Source organism: Panthera onca, chromosome D3 (genome assembly GCF_046562875.1).
Source record: "Panthera onca isolate mPanOnc1 chromosome D3, mPanOnc1 haplotype 2, whole genome shotgun sequence".
NCBI lineage: Eukaryota > Metazoa > Chordata > Mammalia > Carnivora > Felidae > Panthera > Panthera onca.
In genome coordinates this window covers 71,559,199-71,580,064 of record NC_138350.1, presented here as the reverse complement: position 1 = coordinate 71,580,064, position 20,866 = coordinate 71,559,199, and the positions used below count along the sequence as shown (strand labels likewise).

At 34.7% G+C, this 20,866-nt stretch overlaps 1 protein-coding gene across 2 annotated transcripts in view; it reads right to left on the bottom strand.

Moving 5' to 3' along the window:
- The window catches only part of DCC (DCC netrin 1 receptor), a 1,134,523-nt gene that overhangs the window by 269,930 nt on the left and 843,727 nt on the right, over positions 1-20,866 (bottom strand). For both annotated transcript variants that reach the window (XM_078435224.2, XM_078435225.2), the window contains exon 12: positions 15,227-15,276. In XM_078435224.2, coding sequence (XP_078291350.1) covers positions 15,227-15,276 — 50 coding nt within the window. The remainder of the gene's footprint in view (positions 1-15,226; positions 15,277-20,866) is intronic.

Genomic DNA, 20,866 nt, shown 5'->3' with positions numbered 1-20,866 from the left:
TATATTTCCCAAGAATAGCATCATAACAAAATATTTACTTCAGTTTGAACTAAATCTAATGTGACAGCATGATAGATATATTTCCCTTTGGCTAAAGAGCATCGCTTCCCATCAATGTCAGTTCCTCACAAGACCCACATGTCAGAGAATAAGTGTATTTTCTTATTGATAACATCTGACTCCTGTGCGTGTCACTCTGTCAAGTTGTATCCCATAGTAAAGTTCTTGACATACATGTCCTCCTCGGTATGGAGGAAAAAAGATCAATTCTAAAATCAAAATAGGATTCTAGCAAACACTCTCAGAAAAAGGGACACTTAGTTTTACTCAAGCCAAATCTACATATCTACATACACTTCAAAGAAAATAAGACTTCAAACTACAGGTTGTCACACATGCAGACATCTCCCCAAATCAAGGTATTTAACTATCAATTATAGAGAGAAGTCACACAAATGACTGATTGAAACAAAATTTTCCTCTGGTGTTCTAAACTGAATATATGGAATTTTTAAATATTTTGTAATCTTTAAGTGAAGATTTTTAAGGCAAGCATTGCTCCCTTTATATATAATCCAAAATAAGGGGAAAATTTCACATGTGTGTATTTAGCTTATCATACTACAATTCAGATGGTTTACCTAAATGATCTAAATTTCAGGTTATTTATTGATAAGACCTCTGAAGGCATGCCAGTATCTACTTGTTAAATAACAGGTGCATAACTCTTTGTTGAATAAATGAATCAATAAAATTAATCAATTAGTTAATTAATTAATTAATTAATGGGTAAATGGCTGAATAACAGACACAAGATTACATGTTATTAGTAAAATTAGATACTGAGGTCCTCTAAGGAAAAAAAAACAAGTGTTCTATAAATCTATTAAAAAATATGATCATTTCATTTTTAAGAGGTTCAAATAATCCATTACTAAGGAAATGACATATTTATTATAAAGATATTATTAAAGGAAGTGTAATTCTTCTACTTTGGGGGCATCTTCAATTATAAATTAGTGTTAAAGACAAAAGTGTCCATAATAGAGAGTAGGAGAAAGTCTCTAAATTTGCTAAATACTCAGCATGGCTTTACTAGGCAAGATGGTCATATTTTAAAGAAGGTGTTTAACATTCATCATAATCATTTCAAATGGATGGACTGCTTTCTGGATTACACACTGAAACAGTAATCTGCTATACAAGTTTCCTGGACAGGAGACCTACTGAATCAGAAGTGTGTGTGGTAGGAGGTGGGGAAGGGATTCTTCATTCTAAACAAGTACCTGCTTTATAAGAATTTTTTTTTAAGTTTATTTACTTATTTTGAGAGTGAGAGAGAAAGAGAGAGAGAGGGAGAGAGAGAGAGAGAGACAGGAGGGGCAGATAGAGGGCAGGAGAGAGAGAATCCCAAGCAGGCTCCCCACTGTCAGCGCAGAGTCCGATGTGGGGCTCAAACTCAAGAACTGTGAGACCATGCCCTAAGCCGAAACCAAGAGTAGGACACTTGACTGACTAAGCCACTCAGGCACCCCTAGGACTTTTATGCTCCTTAAAGAGCATAAAGTTTGAGAACTTTAACTCTGAGCCTTCCACTTCTTTCTCCAAGCTGCAACTGTTAGCCTCCACCTTCTGATTCTGTCACACTCAGCTTCCGCTCCAGGACAGCAGGGCAATGAGCAGATGCAGTCCCATTTGTAGCTCACGTTCAGCTTCACAGACCTGGCCTCTTGTCCATCAACCCAGAACATCTCTGACTATATCAAAGCTAAGTATAGTCTAAAAATGTCCCAATCATCCCTATACAATAGGTAAGGGGCAAGCATCCGCCATTATCACAGGTGGAGAAGTTAATTTCTTGTATAAGAACAGAAACTCTATTCGATGTCAGATGCTGTCACTTGTCAGAGTTTCTCATTCATTGCCACTGCTCATGGAGCTGTTGAGGTTTCCTGACTGACAAGCAACCAGGGAGGCCTCTTTTTAAACTGGCAGAGCATAAGCGTCTAGCTAGTCTGTCACGTGGTATATACCCAATGAATATTTATTATTAAGCAAATATATGAATAAATGCATGCACAAGTGAATAAACACACACACAAAAATAACACAGGATTATGGAAGAAACAATTTTTAAAATTTTTGTTCCCTTTTCTCTAATAAAACTCCCAAACTAAGAAAGCGTTTGGATTTTTTTTGAACTGGAATGTTTCCTTTCAATGTCATTATATTTGACTTCATCAAGAGAATTATGTACATTAGCATCTAAATGAAAAACAAATATGTTTTTTCTTTCTTTGAGGTACAAAAATATCCCTCTCAACTTGGAAATGTTGAAATATAGACATCTCTGTAGAAGTACATGTTGATACTGCAGTCAGGGACATCGACATATATATTCTTTGCAACATTTACATTCATATATGCATAAAAGATAAAAATCTACAGTCAGCTTCATATTTTAAAATACAAATTTTACTTAAAGTCAGTATGGGGCATTTCTTCACATATAAATCCCTTTTGTGTGTGTCTCTTCAACTTTATCCATGTAAAAATAAAATGGACAACTATCTAGTTAATAGATACTGCCTCTCAGCTAAAACACAAAATGGTTTGCCAAATATATTTCTCTGAAGTATGAGAAATGCTTAGATAGGAGGAACTTGAGTTATTACCAAAAAAAAAAAATAATTTCTTGTTTGCTTTGGAACAAAGGAATTTGTAGAAGACATAAGCAATTTCTCCTAGTTCTATGAAGATTAGATATGTAATATGATAAGTTAATTTCCTGAAAATATTAAATTGTTCTACACTTTTTAACCTACTATTACATACTTTTCAATGTATTTGAAAAGTCCATCTCTATTCAATACAATATGTAGAGTATTTTCTTAAAATGTTTAGGAAACACAAGGATAATTACCCTTTTAGATTGTCAACTTCTCGTGGAGAGTTTTCTAGTGGACTGAGTGATGTTTTGGACAGCTTTGGACAATTAATGGAAGCTATCATTTTCTATTTGAAAAAGCAACATAATAAATGTATAAATAAATAGATTTCAGTGTTCAGTGTTATTGAGAGTATATATTCAAATTATGTAATGTTAGTGGGCTTTCTAATGAGATTAAAGTAAAATGACTTCAGGGCAATGATAGAAAAGACTTAGTTTGGTTGCTAAAGCAGCTATATCTGAAAATAATACTCTTATTTAGATAGTTGCACTATTACCTGGGAACATTTGCTCTTGCTCTAGGTTTCTCATCTAATTTATGCCCTTTTGGTTTAGTTTTGTTTATTTTTAAAATTAACATGTTTGCTAATAAAATGTATGGCAAGTGTTCTGATCTGCATTTTCTCTGAGTCTAACATACATCTCCTAATGGTTCTAGACCATTGCTGCTAAAAATCAATCAATCAATCAATCACAAGTTTTATTTTATTGCTAACGAACCTTGAGAGCTGAGGTAAAGCTCTTCTCTGTGATCTCATTTTTTTTTTTCCCTTTCAAAGTTTCATTAATAAGTACACTCTAGAACTTGGAATTCCGGAAAAACCAGAATTACATTTGGAAATTCCAGAAGTCTTTATGATTGTATAAATAATTTGGAGAGGTATACAGCTGGGGTGACTACACCTTTATGCACATAAATTTCTATACTAATTTGTAGAAAATACTTGCTTTACATATTTCCTTATCATAAGGTGCTTTTGCTCATCAGGAAAATATTGCTGTGTGTATTGGGAAGAAAGACATCTTTAGAATTTCTTTTCAAGAGATTTAGAAATTCTTTTTAAGAATTTCTTTTTAAGATCAACTTCTAGTTGATAAGTTTATAAATGTTACACTTATTTTCAGAGTTCTTTTTAGATCTCAGGAAATCAGTTAAAAAATGGATATCATCAGTGTGAGAAGAACGTCTGAGTAGTTAGTAGATATTATGTATAGCACCTCTTTTTAGTATTTCCATTCTCATCTCCAGTGTATCAGTTGATCTTACACTAAGAAAGTTTAAGGATTGGATATTGGAAATAAATGCTCTTTTCAAACGATTAGATTTTTAAGGGAAATTGAGATCATTGTTTTGTGATTTCATCTACGATGTGAAAAAAAATATTTATTATATTGGTGCTTTTTTATCCCCTAGTGCACAAATAATTATAAACCACTTGAATGACTTAAACTGTAAACCAAACAGTACAACCTGGTAAGAATTCCATGCATTGCCAGTCAGGTAACTTAACTTGCTAAAGCTTTACTTTGAAGCTTGTATTTAGGAAACTATTGAATTCTCATATGAACACAACTATTAAAACTCTTCAGGAGGCTCTCCTACCTTTAAATCATTATCTATGAATTGACACTTAGAAAATAAGCATATTATGTGTTAGTTTTAAAAGGTAGCAGATGCAAGGTCACACAGCTCCTCAGGTGTTTTTTTAGGCTCATCAGGGAGAAATACATGGTTGCAAGAAATAGAATCTTGCAGGTAGGTTCAGCCCAGGAGAAAGTGGGAATCCACGGGCATGTCTTTTTGAATCCCCTTCTTAAAAGGTCTCCTGTCTTGACACTTACACCCACCTCTTTCCATGGTTTCCACACCTAGTTCTGTTGTTCACTGGATGGGTGAACTCATCTTCCAGCTTCTGATCTAGACCTTACCTTCTTCATGGGAACTAATCCCATTGAGAAACTAAACTATTTGAAGTCAAAGCTTATTTTGAATTCCTTCTCTTACAAGGCCCTATATATAGGAGGAAGTGGCCAAATGACCAACAACCCTAGCCAAGGTTCAAATCTTAGTGCTGTCACTTCCTCCTTGTGTGGCAACATGGCTCATTACCGAGCCTCTCTAAATCTCTGGTCTCTCTGGAAAAATGGAGATATTGATACAGCCCACTGACTTAAACCACTTTTTCATTATCCATCACCCCTGCTCCTATACCCTCTTTTTCTGCCTTAGCTTTGAAGAAGTGAGTTTTCTTTTTAATGACTCCCTGGCAAAACCTCTTAAGTCACTCTCTCTCTTCTCCCGAGGCAAACTCCAAACAAAATAAAACCCAACTATCTGCCTACCCCAGGCCAGCAACCAAGCAACCACCCTGGAGAGAGGAAAACAAACACAATTGTGTTGGCTAATTTCACTTTAAATTCATGACAACAAATCTCAAATGGTCAGGCCACACACACTGCTCAGCAATTATAATTTCATGTACTTTATGATTCTCTTTTCTACAGCCTGAAATAACTATTTCTCATCGTGTCCCCCGTCTTCAAACTCTCAATACTTGATCCTTCAAGACTTCACACGTTGGTGAAGATCTTTTGTTCTACTTCTCCTCTTGCCTCCAAAATGATATAATCGCATCCACACCCACTCCCTCTGCCTTCGCTCACCTTACCAACACTGAAACATTGACTCCCCTCCGCCTACATGCTGGATCCTCTACCTTCTTGCCTACATGAAAGATTGCAGTCTTGCAATTTTCCACTCTTTCCGTTGCATCACTAATTTTCCCCTCTATGCTGCATTACTTGCAAAAGTTGCAGTATCCCTTATGTTGAAAAAGGAAACAACAACAACAGTAAATAAATAAAACAAGCAGTGAAACCTCTTTCAAGCCTACCACGCCCTAAAGTTACCATTCATTTCCTGTTGCACTGCAGAACAAAACTCCACAAAAACATTATCTGCGGTCACGCTCTGCAGTACCCTCGCCTTTCTCTCCATTTTCATGCTCCCTCCCAAGTGGTCGCATTGCCGTCATTATTTTACATCAGCACTGACATAGTTGGCAGCACTCTATCTTCTGTGACACCATCCCTCTTTGTTTTCTCTTACCACTCTTGCTCCTTCTCATCTGTCCAATCACTAAATGTGCAGTGTTCCAAGATTCAGCCATTTGGTTTTCTAACTATAATCTCTCCCTAGGTGTCATTGATATGACAGTGACTCCTAAATTTATATATCCTGTCATGACCTGTCATCAGACCTCTGGTCTCATATGCCTGATTGTCTACATGATTGACATCCCTAATTGTATGTCCAGTACTTATCTCAAATTCAAAATGTCCAAAAACTAATTGATTGTTCCCTCTAAACCAATCTTTTTCTGCACTCATCCTTATCTCATTAAACAGCCCCACAGTGCACTCATTTCCTATAGCAAAGATCTAGTCTCTATCTTTGATCCTTCTCTTTCCCCTGCCCTTTATATCCAATCCATTAGCCAATCTTATTGGTTCTAAATGCAACACACATCATGATTTTTCCCATTTCTCTCTTCATCGGCTGTAATGACTCCCAGGTCCCAGCTACAATCATCTCATACAGATTACTCAATTGTCTCCTAAACGGTGTCCCTGCTTCTACTCTGCCCATCCTCAATAATTTTCCTCACAGCAGCCAATGTGATCTTTTAAAAAGAGATCCCTCCCCTTTCAAAACTCTTTTCATCATCCACAGAATGAAATTCTAATTTTCACCATGCCCTATAAAGCCCCACACGATCTGGCTGTGACCCAGAGATCTGTGATCCATGCGTATGACTGTTATTTCAATCATGCACGGACGGTTCCCCGGCCAAGGCTTTTGAACTAGCTATGAGCTTTATGTGGAATGGCTTATCCTAAATGTGCAACAAACAAACAAACAAAAAAACTGGCCGTTTTCATATTCTTGAATTCAACACGTGTCACTTTCTTAAAAGGCTTTTCCTTGAAATCTGATTTAAATTTGGTGCTTCTCTATCATATTATTGTGTTTAGTTTTCTTCACATAACTTATTCTTGTGTTAATTGTTCAATCCTTTGTTTGCTTATTAACCTGCCTCCTTGTATTTGAATTTACGCAAGCTCCAGGAAAAGAGGAGATTGGCTGCCTTCGTTGTAGCTTTTCCAGTAATAAGCTCAGTTCAAAGTTAATATTCCAGTAATAAGTTTAACAACTAGAACTTATAGGGTTATTATAAAAGAAGTAAATAAAATAGTATTTTAAGTGGTTAGCGCCTTGCCAGGCACAGAATACCTGCTGAAAAGTTAGTTACCGGCATTATTATTGTTAGAATTAGGTGCTCCTTAAATATGTATCAAAATGTTAATTAAAATAACTCATGCTAATGTCTTAAATATTTCAGATGAAGGATTTGTATTTTAACAGTTGTTTTCTAAGGTAATCAATATTTTAAGCTTGACAAGTAAATTAAGTTTTTTGCATGTAAGTGAATGTTTCAACATCTCTAAATTCAAATCACTACTGGTAGGACTGAATCTATTCATGTCCTCTAACTAATCAACCATTCCAACCATAAGGGCAACTTCCTTGAACTAAATTAAAATCAGAGATCTTATCACTAGACCTAGGTTCATTTAATTTAGGCCCATTATTAAACCTCCCACTTTTCAAAAATGTATGACTTGAGGGAAATCTCATTAAACTTCATGGGGAGGCTAAAGTGAGCTTTGCCTTCAGAGTCAACCAGAAATGGAGCCATTAGAAATGTGTGTGATGAAGTACAAGTTACAAGGTGATATTAAAGTGGGGCTAGAACTCCCAAGAGGGTGGTATTTTACCATATGTTTTAGTCTGTTTCTCCAAATCCTTTCTGCAGGTATCCTAGATGGCAGTAATGAGAATAAATTTGGAAAGAACAAAATACAATAACTCCCAAACACACAACAAAAAATGATACATGTAAGTATTTGAAACATTCTAGAAAATGTTTTTGTAATCCTGTTTACATTATAAAAAGTTTATATAGATGTGGAGATTTTTTTGAGAGAGAGAGAGACAGAGACAGAGAGAGAGAAAAAGAGAACAAGTGCATGTGTGTGGTATGGAGGGGCAGAGAGAGAGAGGGAGAGAGACAGAGAATCCCAAGTAGGCTGTCAGCCTGGAGTCCAATATGGGGCTTGAACCTTATGAACCCTGAGATCATGATCTGAGCTGAAATCAAGAGTCAGATGCTTAACCAACTGAGCCACCCAGGCACCCCTAGATATGGAGATTTAATCATGCCTCTAATTTATTCAAATCCTTTCAGAGAAGTCATGGGTCACTCTCAACTCCATATTCCATAGTTATGCACATAGGCACTTTGTAAAGACTCTTCCTAGATTTGCTTCTAGTTTTTTTTTATAAATTTAGTTTTTCTTCTTTTTATACTTAATTTATAGTTTTACTTTATTTTATTTTTTAAGTGTATTTATTTTTGAGAGAGACAGTGACACCACAAGTGGGGAAGGGACAAAGAGCAAGAGAGAAAGAAAATCTCCACTCTGAATTGGAGCCCAACACAGGGCTGAATCTCCTGACCGTGAGATCATGACCTGAGTCAAAATCAAGAGTCAGTTGCCTAACCAACCAAGCCACCTGGCACCCCTATATTTTTATTTTAAATTAATTTTGTGGGGATGAGTTAGCTCAACTTATGGACTACATAGTTGTTTGGAATGTGTATATTACCAAGATAAGTAACATGGAAAAGTTTTAAAGATAGTATTTAGTATAAAAGGCATCTATAAAGAAATCATTTGACCAAAACAGAGTTAAATACTTTTCACAGCCTTTAGTATCTCTAATAGGGGACTTATATTTCACACAACTTTTAAACCATACAACATCATTGCTGGGGAAAGTATCATGAGTCAGTACTCTCCAAGAACAGCTCTGAGAGAATGAGTGATAGTGTGATATGAAGATATGTTTTGAGTTTATGGTGTATTCTCTTATTCAGCTTATTTACAGAATGTATTTAAATTGGCATGGTGCATTTAAATTATTTAAAAATTGGCTATTTATTTATTTTTACTCTCCTAATATCCTTCCCATCAGAGTTTATCCATTCACTGTGTTTTCACTAGGGAAAAAAAAAAAGATGGAAACTGTTGATTTATTGGAACTCCAAAAGAAAATCAAAGGAGCAATTTAGCTACTGGTTTACTAGCTAAATTGTGATGGGATATGAAATTGATCCTGGTGACCAAATCATGTTTTCAGAGTCATTCCAGAACAATCCCATGCACCTATTTCCGGTTCCTTATTATTAACTATGCCAGTTGGTTTTGTTAGTACGTTTTAAAAAAATTATTCATAAACGTGGGACCTTGGAAACAGAAGTATTCTGAAAGCAGTATCAATAGTGGAAGTGAGGTATTTCTTCCCAGCCAATTAAAGCATCTGCCTATATTCTTCACTACTATGATTCATTAGATCCTTCATTTCCCTGCGAAGATATAAAACTTTAAGAGTGTTCTCATTTCTCTATTAAGATAAAGTAAAAGGCAATCACATTTCTTTTCATGAATCAGTCCTCTCATTTTTTTATAAAACAAGTCAGGTGGCAGAAAGTAGTATGGTAGTTGGCAGGGCCTTGGAGAAAGGGGAGAAATGGGCCATTATTATTTAATGGGGAAAGTTTCAATTTGAGGAGATAAAAAGTATTCTGGGAGTGGATGGTGGTGATGATCTCACATTGATATGAATGTGCTTATGTCACTTACCATACACTTAAAAATTGTTAAAATGGTAAATTTTATGTTATATGTATTTTACTACAATAAAATGTATCTTTTTTTTAATGTAAGCAGGATAACAGATATCTGAAGATGGGTTCCTTCCAAATTACAGACCAAATAGTTATATTCTTGAGGGATTTCTCATGAATTATTTCATGTTGTCTGATTTTAACACAACATTAAAACTTATAGTGAGTATATTCTACAAATTCTAGGCAAAAACAGAAAGGCTAGACTATAAGAAATACTAGAAAACATTGTCTTCCTTATAGTTAGGCTCCTACCCTCATACCCTTCCCAAGACCATTTCAGTCACATTATCTATGCTCAAAGAACACTCGTGTAATGCATCAGTGAAGAATAACTGAAATAAATATAAGAGATCTATATCCATTTGAATTGAATTGATGAATAACTGGACCACACACTATAATCAAGCAGAAATTCTCTGTGTATTATGATTAAAAACCCCAGTGTGAAGTTTGGAATGTAAACATTATTGTAAATACCAGCTTCTAATTTATCTTTGCATGGTATGAATCACCTAAGGTCTCCTATGTGTCCTCTGTCTCCACATTAAATGCATTTCAGAAACCAACTGTATTTGTTGGAGGAGGACTCAGAGCTCTGGCTCCAAATAACTCAGTGGCCAAAGTGTATTTTATGAAGGATTTAGGATGACAGGGAGAGAAACAAACAAAAAGTTTGTGTTCATGAGATATCTGAGACTTATGCCTATGTGCAACATACAAGGGGGAGATCAGCATTCACAGGAAGCATGGTCAGACTGAAGAACAGGATCTAGAACAGCTGTGTGAGCAGTATGTTTTCAGGGGAGATGAGATACAGCAGAGAGTGGTACGAATTTAAGTGCCCTGTGGACAGCCAAGAGAAGAAACCTTAAATCGGGGCCGGGGTGGGGGTGGGGGCGCACAGAGGATCTGCAAATAAATATTATAACTCACACCAGCTCTTTGTTTTTCATTCTTCCTCTTTCCCCTTTCCTAACTTTTACAATTTCCATCACAGTCCCTAACAAGTGGGTATCCCAGTTGGGAGTCAAACGCAAATGACTCATTCAGCTGTCCACCTAACTATCAAGTTCTGTTGATAAGAGAACCAGTCCAATGGCAGGAGACAGAGACCTTAGTCAAACTCATTCTGTCACAGCACATCTTCAGAAGCAGACCCCTCTGAGGTTACCCAGTGACACAGCACTTAGATTATCTCCACGTCACTTTTTGTTTTGTTTTTCAAGAAAGAAAAGAAAGGAAGAAAAAGAGAAAAGAAAGAAAAAAGATGTTAAAATATCTGGGGCAAAAATGATCAGTATGTTTTCTGGAGTTGGGAATTGCTGTTTTAATTCTCCCTTTGGGTAGTGTTTAAGTAAAGGGATTTGAATGATCAGTAAACTAATTTTCAAGTTACTTAAGCATGCCAAAATATGCTGACACACAGGGGACTGAGGAACTAAGACACAAGAAGACACCAGTCCCTTTTCTACTGTTGCAATTAAGACATTACACACATTATCAAACAGTGAGTGACTAACTGGGTATTAGCTTTTGGAATGCAAAAAAAAAAAAAAATTACATCCACATAGATGTATCTGGTATCCAAGGATAAGAATTTCAACACTAGAGAGGTGCAATGATATAATGAGAGGAAATCACTATTACACATTAAAAAAAAACCTCAACCTGAACAAGAATCCATGCCTGATGATATACTGGATTTTGTTTATTTTTTTATTTCATTCTTTGTAACCAGCCTATAGTCTCAGTCAATAAATATCTGAACACATGTGAATTGAGTCCAGTATACTTTAATCAATATACTTGTGCAATTTTCTCTAATTCTGTAAAGATAAAATGATTGAGAAAAGGCCTAACAAGTGATATTTCAGTAATAGATGTTTGGAGCCATACAAGATTTTAGAGATTGTCTCGCCAACCCACTCATGTTAACAGTGAGAAAATAATGTCAACTTTGAGGAGTTACAACAGATCAAATTTGGTTAGATTAAAAGTGAATTTTCTCTCATATGTTTCCCTATTTAAACTATGAATTCCATGAAGGCAGAGACTGGATATGTATAGTAGGTGTATATGCAGTGTGTATGTATACAGTATATTGTAGATATATCATAAGTACACAGTAAATGTTGAATGAATAGATGAAACTAATCTTGACTTTCTAAGAGCTCAAAGAGCTAGCACCAGAGCCCAGCATCCTGAATCCTAGCATTCTCTAAATGTTCTTATTCTCAGAACTTTTGTATTGGAACATAGGAAAATGGTTAAGTACCAACATAAGCCCTTCCAAGACTATACAAATTTAGGCTTTATATTCTAGCCAACTAATTAAGTTGTAATATTTATTTCTTCAGGGGCTCCTGGGTGGCTCAGTCATTTGGGCGTCTGGCTTCAGCTGAGGTCATGATCTCATGGTTTGTGAGTTTGAGCCCCGCGTTGGGCTCTGTGCTGACAGCTCAGAGCCTGGAGCCTGTTTCGGATTCTGTGTCTCCCTCTCTCTCTGCTCCTCCCCCACTCATGCTCGCGCTCTCTCTCTCTCTCTCTCTCTCTCTCTCAAAAATAAATAAGCATTAAAAAATTTTTAAAAAAATTTACTTCTTCAAATAATAATTGAATTTCAAAGTAAAATCTTAAGAAAATTATTATAAAGTTTTCCCAATAAAACAGTTACATTTTAAAGTTCATAGTGTAAACCATTATTTTCTCTTTTTTAATGAAGATGTTATTTCTTGTAAAGAAATTTTAGTATGAGAAGTAACCACACAATCATGACTCATTATTACCTAAAATCTAGTATCTATAGGTAAAGCCATTTCTTCAGAACAAAATTTGTGTTCATTGTTAGCTTGCAGAAAGAGAATTAAATCTGTTCTATGATTATAGCTTTATAAAGGTAATCTGCTGTATGGGGGTTTTAAGGACAATAAAGTAACATAATTTCTTTTGGTTCTTTTATCTAAATGTGTAAGAACCTTACTATTAACATAACCTAAAACAGGATTTCTCAGTCCTATTGGCTTACTGGGAGCCAGAACCTTAACAAGTACCTCTAAATGGTAATTTTATAACTATAGTGAATTTTCAGTTTTATGTACAGAAATGCTAACCATCAGGGCACCTAGGTGGCTCAGTCAGTTAAGCATCTGACTTCATCTCAGGTCATGATCTCATGATTTGTGAGTTTGAGTCCCACGTGTGCAGAGCCTGCCTGGGATTCTCTCTCTCCCTCTCTTTGCCTCTCCCCCACACATGTGTACATGTTCTCTATCTCTCTCAAAATAAATAAACCTAAGAAAGAAAGAAATCCTAGCCATCTGTGTGCACAGATATTAACACCACCAGTCAATTCTCATTGACTGTCAGTAAAAAAATGAGTTATGTTCAGTAATCGCAATGTTATATAGAATAAAAAATTTTAAATATGGCTCTGTTCCTTCTATTAAATAGAAATCTCAAGTAAAATGAATGACATTAATGTTTAATTCTTTTAGTTTAAAGATAATAATACTACTTACATAACTAAAATATTCCTTTTTAAATAAATTTTGTTTCTTAAAATGGCAACAGTCAGGGGTAAATATTAATATATTTGAGAACTTTTCTTTTGTTTCAAACATAAGAACATCAAAATATAATATTGTTTTTGCCTTTTTCCTCATCATCATCGGGAATAAAAACAAAAGTGTTTTTGCCATCTAGTTTCTTTCTCCTTGGTAACAATCCAAGAATAATCCAAATTCATAATTTATATTTCCATAAAAGCTAGGAAATAAGATAACAAAGAGAAGGAGAGGCTTTCCAGTGCCTGGGCCTGCTGTATTCATTCTAAAAAGCTAATGAACAAGTTAAGTTTTCTAGCAGTGCAATGTTCCAGATATAACCACAAGAGGATAGAAACAGGAGTGCTTATATTTGGTCATTGCAAGCATTGCATATTATAGAAAAGGACAGGTTGGGATATTTGTATACACATATAGAAATCAGTTGAAAATCCAATTTTGTGAAACAGGAATTCCCCTTTGAGGGAGGTAAAAAAAAATCCATATTTAAATGTAGTCAGCATCCAAGGTCATTCAATAATGCCTTCTTCACATTTCAGAAGAAAACATTCATCTTTTACTAGAGTAGACTGTATGGAATAAGAGCACACATACATACACATAAATAGCTTGTATCAATTTCTATGTTCTGTCTTGGAGGAAAGATGTGAGGCAGGTGAGAACTCTGATAAAAATAAGTAATTAAAACAATAGAATAAAAATGTGCTTTCCAAATTTCACTCATTAACAACCTACAATAATTGTAAAAATCTACTTGACTATGATTTGGCATTCTCTTAATTTGAATGGTGCATCTGTAAAACATTTAATGTTGGTGCCAATAAAAATATAGTTTTTAGGGAATACTTATCTCTGGTTATTTTCCTTTAGCTTTTTTTTTCTAAGTTACTTATTTTACTCCTTCTAATTTTAAACTTGTTTTACTAGTTCTTATCCAATATAGGGACTAAAAATAAAAGAGGCTAACAATTTTAGAGACATTTCACCTGTTCCAAAAGACAAATTTATTTGACAGAGGCAAATCTGCTCAAAGTCACAAAACAGGGCTTCATCAGAGATTTCTGCAAAATTTGGCAAGGAATTGTACGTTGAGGGAAGTAATAGCTACCGACACAAAGTTAGAACCTATGTATATGTTATATTACTACTTCCTCATGATAAATCAATAAGGAAAGCATTAACATTCAAATTACATGAGTATAGAAACTGAGGTTTGTTGAGGTTAGGGACTTTTCTAAGATCACATACAGGTATTAAAAGAGAAAGCTAGGATAAAAACTAGAGTATGACTTTCTCTAAGACTCCTATAATTTCCCTGCTGTCTTCCAGAGCTTAGACACCAGTTAGGCTGCCCCCGCCCCCACCCCGCCTCCACTCAGTGAGGTTCAGGGATAGTGAAATTATTTCCCTGAGAGCACACAACCAAGCGATGAAAGAGTCAAGCCAAACCAATCCTTGTTTGCTTCACTGTACTATATGCCTTTAGCTGATTTTCAAACCCAAGGCACACTTGAAATAAGGAGATGTTTCTAGCAAACTGATTTCTGGCATTAGGTTCCTTATCTTCAGCTATACCTAGCTTACTTTAAGTCCATTTGAAAGTTATATCAACTTTCCAGGCCAGGAAAACACTAACCAATGGATAACACTGTTTCATAAATGTAACCTTATTGGACCTCAAGAACGGCCTTCAATGTATATATTTACAAGTAAAAAATAGAGATTATGATAAAATATTCCATTCTAACTAATCTGTCAGGAAACAAAATCTCTATTCCACCTCTCTCAATGTGAAGACGTTCATTTCTTCATTCAAGTGCTCTAACACATTATGTCCTATGTAGTCACTATAGGTAAATGGACATCTTTGTTTCCTGATGGAATAGACTTTAATCACTGTCACATTCATAAAACTGTGTGCTGTTAGTAAACAAATGTTTCCTTTAATTAATTCAAGTGTGGTTGAAGAAGATGCGGAATCAATGCCACTCACTCCCTGTGCTGTTCTGGAACATTTCTTCACATGGAAACCACCCTGCCTCCCAAGAAGGTGAATGAATGGGTAAGTGAAAATTACACATGTAAGTACTGAAATAGTGAAACTTTCCATGACTTACCCTTGAATTAACTACTTCCAGGGAGACGTTCTGAGGCGGGGCACTTGGCACTAAAAGGAATAAAACAAGGTGAGATGGTTACTGCCAAAGTCATAAAAGAGAAACAACAACCCTCTGTGAAAAGAGAAAGCATGACTTTCACAGTTCATGATGATAATTAGGTAGGCTGATCCAGGTGGCACTTCAAAATTTTCCTGGAGAGATGGAAAATAACTGCATCTGTTTATTTGTTCTCACTTGGTAGGCCAGTTATCCATATAGGGAGCCCCCAAAACTGTTTGGTAAGAGAGCACCTGCCGTGATACCAAAGACTGCCATTTAATTACAGCTTTCTTATTATTACCTTCCCAGAGAAGCCAATAAAAACACACCGGAGATTTCCTGGAGTGGTTTTAAAGGCTTAAGATGTTGTGCATTTCAGGATCTGCATGGTTTTATTATAAAATATGTCATTCTAATGGTCACTCTTGTTGCTTAATCCCCTTAATGCAATCTTTATTATCTCTTAAAAAGAGAAAAGATGAAATACATCCCTCTTTTTATCTGTATGTAATTAAACCTATGTGTCACAGATGCAAGCAAGTTATCAAATAACATTCGGTGAGTCAATTCCAGGAACAAAAAAAGCAGTTCATTTTTCTTTGTAGATTTTCTGTTTTTTTTTCTCTTGCTTGCATTTTGATTGCCCGATTCCTTCATGGGAAAAGGAAGAATATACACAAATTTCTTTATAATACTTGTAATAAATATTTACTATATCAAAAAGTGAATATTCTATCGTGTGAAAAATTCAAAGACAACCATTCGCTGAACAGCTATTATGTGTAAGACACTATCCTAGATGTCTTGGATAAATCATAAACAATGTTTTTTTGCCCCCCAAAAGAAATAGAAGTAGCATTCAATAAATGCTTAACATATGTTAATCTGTAAAATATAGTCCCTATTTGTTCATGACAAATTGATTAACAGAGAAGAATTGCTCTTAGCATTTTCAAGAATTTAAAGGCCATTTTCTGTCACATTGCCCCTTCTTTAACTTGAACTTGGACAATATCTATATTTCTATAGGGTACTTGTATTTTCCCCTGAATTCATTATGCCCTACTATGAGTTTACTTTCTGAAAGTATTCACCATGAGGGTATATGTCTCATTAATCTTTACAGCCTTCAAACTGACATTCAATTAATATTTACTGACTCAATGATTATATGAAAAAACAAATACTTACTTAAATATTAGCTCTTGGACCTTCCTGGACACCATAAGAATTTTAATCACTTTGTTTTGATTTTGAACTTCTTATCTTAGTACTTGATAAAAGCTGTGGCCAATGTAGTTTGTGATAAATAACACTCACTGTTCTTATTTTCATGAATTAGGTCAATAATCCTTTCAAAAAATATTTTATAATTTAATAAATAGATTTTATTATTCAACTTACTTTAGTTCACATTATATTTCTTTTCAAATAAGGAATATAATTCCCCACAGGGACCAGGATTTTTGCCTCTTTGGATGCTGAATCCTCAGTATCAATAAAAGTGTCACATTCAGCAAATATGCGTTGAATTAATTAATTAACAGAGAGATTATAAGAAATAATAAAACTTTTTATCACACTTAGAGTTTTAGTCATAACAAACTTTCTTTTTGCAGTTTTATTTTTTTTAATTAAGGTATAACATACATATAGTATAATGCACAAATCTTGTATGCATGATTTGATACAGTTGTATGTGTGTGGGTGTGTTCGCATTTAAACACCACCTAGATGAAGATTTAGAATATATAGTATCCTGGAAAGTTCATTTGAGTCCCCTCCCAATCAATACCCTTCTAAGAGTAACCACTATTCTGACTTTTAATACCATCGATTAGTTTAGCTTGCTTTTAAGCTTACTAAAAATGAAATCAGTTATTATTTCTAGGCTGGTTTCTCTTACTCGTTATTATTTCTTGAGATTCATTCATCTGTTGCATCTAGCAGTAGTTTTGGTGCTTCTGTTTGTCTTTTATTGCTCCTACGTATTATATTATATGACTATTTTATTTTATATTTACTCATTCTGTTGATGAATGGCCTTCGACTACTTTAGATTTAGGACTGTGAGACTACATCTCCTATGAAAATTTTTGTACATGTCTTTTGACAAACAACTACACTCATTTTCTTCTTTATATACCTTTATATACCTAGCAGTGGAAATCCTGGTAGAAGTAAAACCTCTATGGGGGTTATACATATGTAAACAAGGAAAAATATACATATGATAAAATTTTCCAAAGTGGTCCCACCAATTTACACTCCCACTAAGAATGTAGCAAATGTCCAGAATCTCCGTATCCTTACCAACGTTTGTTTTTTCTGAATCTCTTCCATTTTAGTCATTTTGTAGGTATATAGTGTTTTTATTTGCTTTTTCTTGAGGCTCAGTAATGTGAAGCATCTTTTCACATGTTTGCTGACATTTGGATGCCCTTTATCGTGGAGTTTTAAGAGTCTTTTTTTTTTACAGCTAAATTTCCTTTAAAACTCATCTCTAAAATTTTCATTCCTTTATCTTATATTCTATGTTCATGTTACTATGATTAAAATATTAAGATTTTTTTTCTCTATAGCTAAAATAGTCAGAAGGGCTCTTCTGCATTTGGCAAACTTCCTATCTTCTCGACTCTTCTCAAATGTTATAATAATGAAATGGACTTCCCTAAACTACCTTCACAGACCTGTGGACATTCCCAGTCTTCAGGAAAGGGAAGAATGCAGAGGCTTTAATAAGACCGTCTCTACATTCTGTTTCTGTAAAAGACGAAGTATTAGAGTAGGCTGGAAATAATAACAATGTATGTGATCAGAAAAACTAAACAGACTGACATCCTCACAATGAGAAAGAATTTAATATGATCCATATTTAAATTATGCTGTAAAGCATTGAAAATTAAAATAGGCACCAACTGAAAAATGCTAAGTGCTCCATCATATAATTTCACAAACTTCTAGCACATGGGCTGTTCTTGACTTATGTAATCAGGAAAAAAGTAGAGTTTATTCTACAGCATTTTTAGTTGTCAATCCCCACTCCCTGCCTCTATCAATTCCCATATTCCTGAGACATAAATAGATAAAGTAGATAGGATTATATGCTTGGTGGAAGGAAGTAGGATCTACATTTATTTGAGCTTTTCTTTTTGACTTCCCAAGATGTTTCATTGTCTCATGAAGCAAAGAGGAAAGCCATGGTTCATTGTTTTCTCTTCAAAAAGATTATTAATGCAAAGTGATTAGAACAGGGCCTTGTACTAATAAGTACTCGATAAATACCAGTGATAACAGTAAAAAGCACATTCTTATAGTTAAGCTTGTCTATGAAATTGGGTCCCTCTGCTTATGGGCAGAGAGCAAGCTGACATGGAAGCTCATAAATATTAATTGATTCATAAAATCTTTTAATGACCTACACTCATCAACTGGTTCAAGAGAAAATATTTGGGAACAAATTGGTAAAACTAGTTACATTCCGTGCTATTAGACTGCCTAAATCTGATGTCCATCTCAAAGGGTTTAAAGAAGCACATCGTTATATACAAATGATACAGTAAGTGGAGGGATTTGAATGAAAAACAATTTTTCTTCCCAGAAACACAATTAAAGCAGGCTAAATTAGAGATGAGAGCTTATTAGAACACAAATCTTTATAAGCATTTTAGCATAACAGGAAGACCATTGGGATAATTAATTCAGAAAAAAACCCATTATTTGTATTTCATTTTTGCTTTTATTTAATTTTTCTCTGGTCCCGATATCAATTTTATGCTATCCTCTGACCTGATAAGAAACATGGTGCCCTCAATAACATGCATGTATTTAGGCACAGTCATCTATTAAATTAGCCACATAAGTGGAAAGTTCTAAAGATAAGTCTACACATAAAAAAAATTATATTGTTTGGCTTAGCTATCTGATTAAGTCAGTAAATATTTACTGAGATGATGAATGCAGAGATGGACATAACAGCATTCTTCACATTAAAGAACGTGTAGTATACAGAGAAAAAGTGACACGTACATTGTCATAGATAATATTTATTGAACACTTAAATATATGCCATGTTCATATTTTTGGTGCTTACATGGATTAGCTCATCTAATTTCCACAACATCCCCCTTTTATAACATCCAGAAAGTCAAGGAGAAGACAGCTTCACAACTGAGGATTAGAAAGTAGCAGACTATGAAAAGTGATTAAACATATATCTTTGTAGGATGTGTGACTACAGCATGGGCAGCTTCAACAGAGAGAAGACATCAGCATGAGCAAAAAGAAGGGGACTGGATAATAAGAGAGAGAAAGTCAAAAGTGCAGGGGTTTTTGTTGGAAATCCAAAGAGATGAATTGATTGTGAAGGAGATTGCAGACAAGTTTCAGGAGCCCACTCTAAGGGGCCATTCAGTTCCTGCTTTCTCCTATCAAATGCATCGATAAAGAGAAGTTGGCATCCTTTGTACAATGATGCTTGCTGGGTTAGGGTCATGAAATCCTTTTATTTAGTGACAGGCATTTTCTAAGTCCTAACTGTTACAACACTTAGAGATAATCATTCTTGGACTAATGAGTAATAATAATCTATCTCTCTCACTTATGACATTTAAAACCAAAGTGGAGAATAAGGTACAGTTCAGAGTGTGAATGAAATCTACATAAATTATGTAAAATATTCATTTTCATTTGTTTTCCTTTTATTTTTATAATTATAAGTTGTGAAGTAATTTATTCTGCCAATAAATATTCTATTCCGTCTTCAATAACAGAATCAGATGGATGGGCATTAAAAACGATGCTGAAGTGGTGTTACATAAAAATTTTTTTAAGTTGAAATTGCAAATGAGCATCGCTCCTGTGTCTTCACTGCACTGTCCTTAATAACATGCATGACCTTCCTCATTCCACTGATATTGTGTGAAATATCCGCCCAGATACTTTTCTAGATTAAAGAATGATGGATTGGTTAAGGAATCACAAGGTAAAGTCTTTTTTTCCCTTGAAATTCAGCAGATCAATAATTTATAGAATTATATACAACAACATGGAAACCACTGCTGAAAAGAGATAGCTTGTTGCCTTTTTAATATTCATAGAGGCCATCTCTGCATCTCTACACCTGCTTGAATTTCCACTAGCCCCATATCATATACTCTGCTGTCCTTTATTTTCACTTGTCATTAAATTTCCCAACATTTCATTATCCTTTTCTTAGATGTCTAGTTTCCTCTGCTACTGCTTTGCCAAATCCATCTTTTTCATTAAGAGTTCTTCCTCTCTTTTATGACATTTAAGAAAATATGTCTAATATTTCATTTGTTGGGCAAGGTACAGCTAAAATTATGCACTTTCATATTTAGTTTTAATACCTGAAATAATGAATTATTTGGCCTAAATCTTATGACATATTTTCAAATTAAGAGGTATACATAGGAGGGCTGTCCATCATTTACACCTTTAGTCATCCACTCCTCTTTAGAATGAGAAATAAAAAGAACCACACCAATGTAAATTAGTCCACACACATGCACAAATGTGTCAGTGTTTACAGACATTAAGAAACCACCCCCAAAAAATAATTTGAACTCTTAGGAG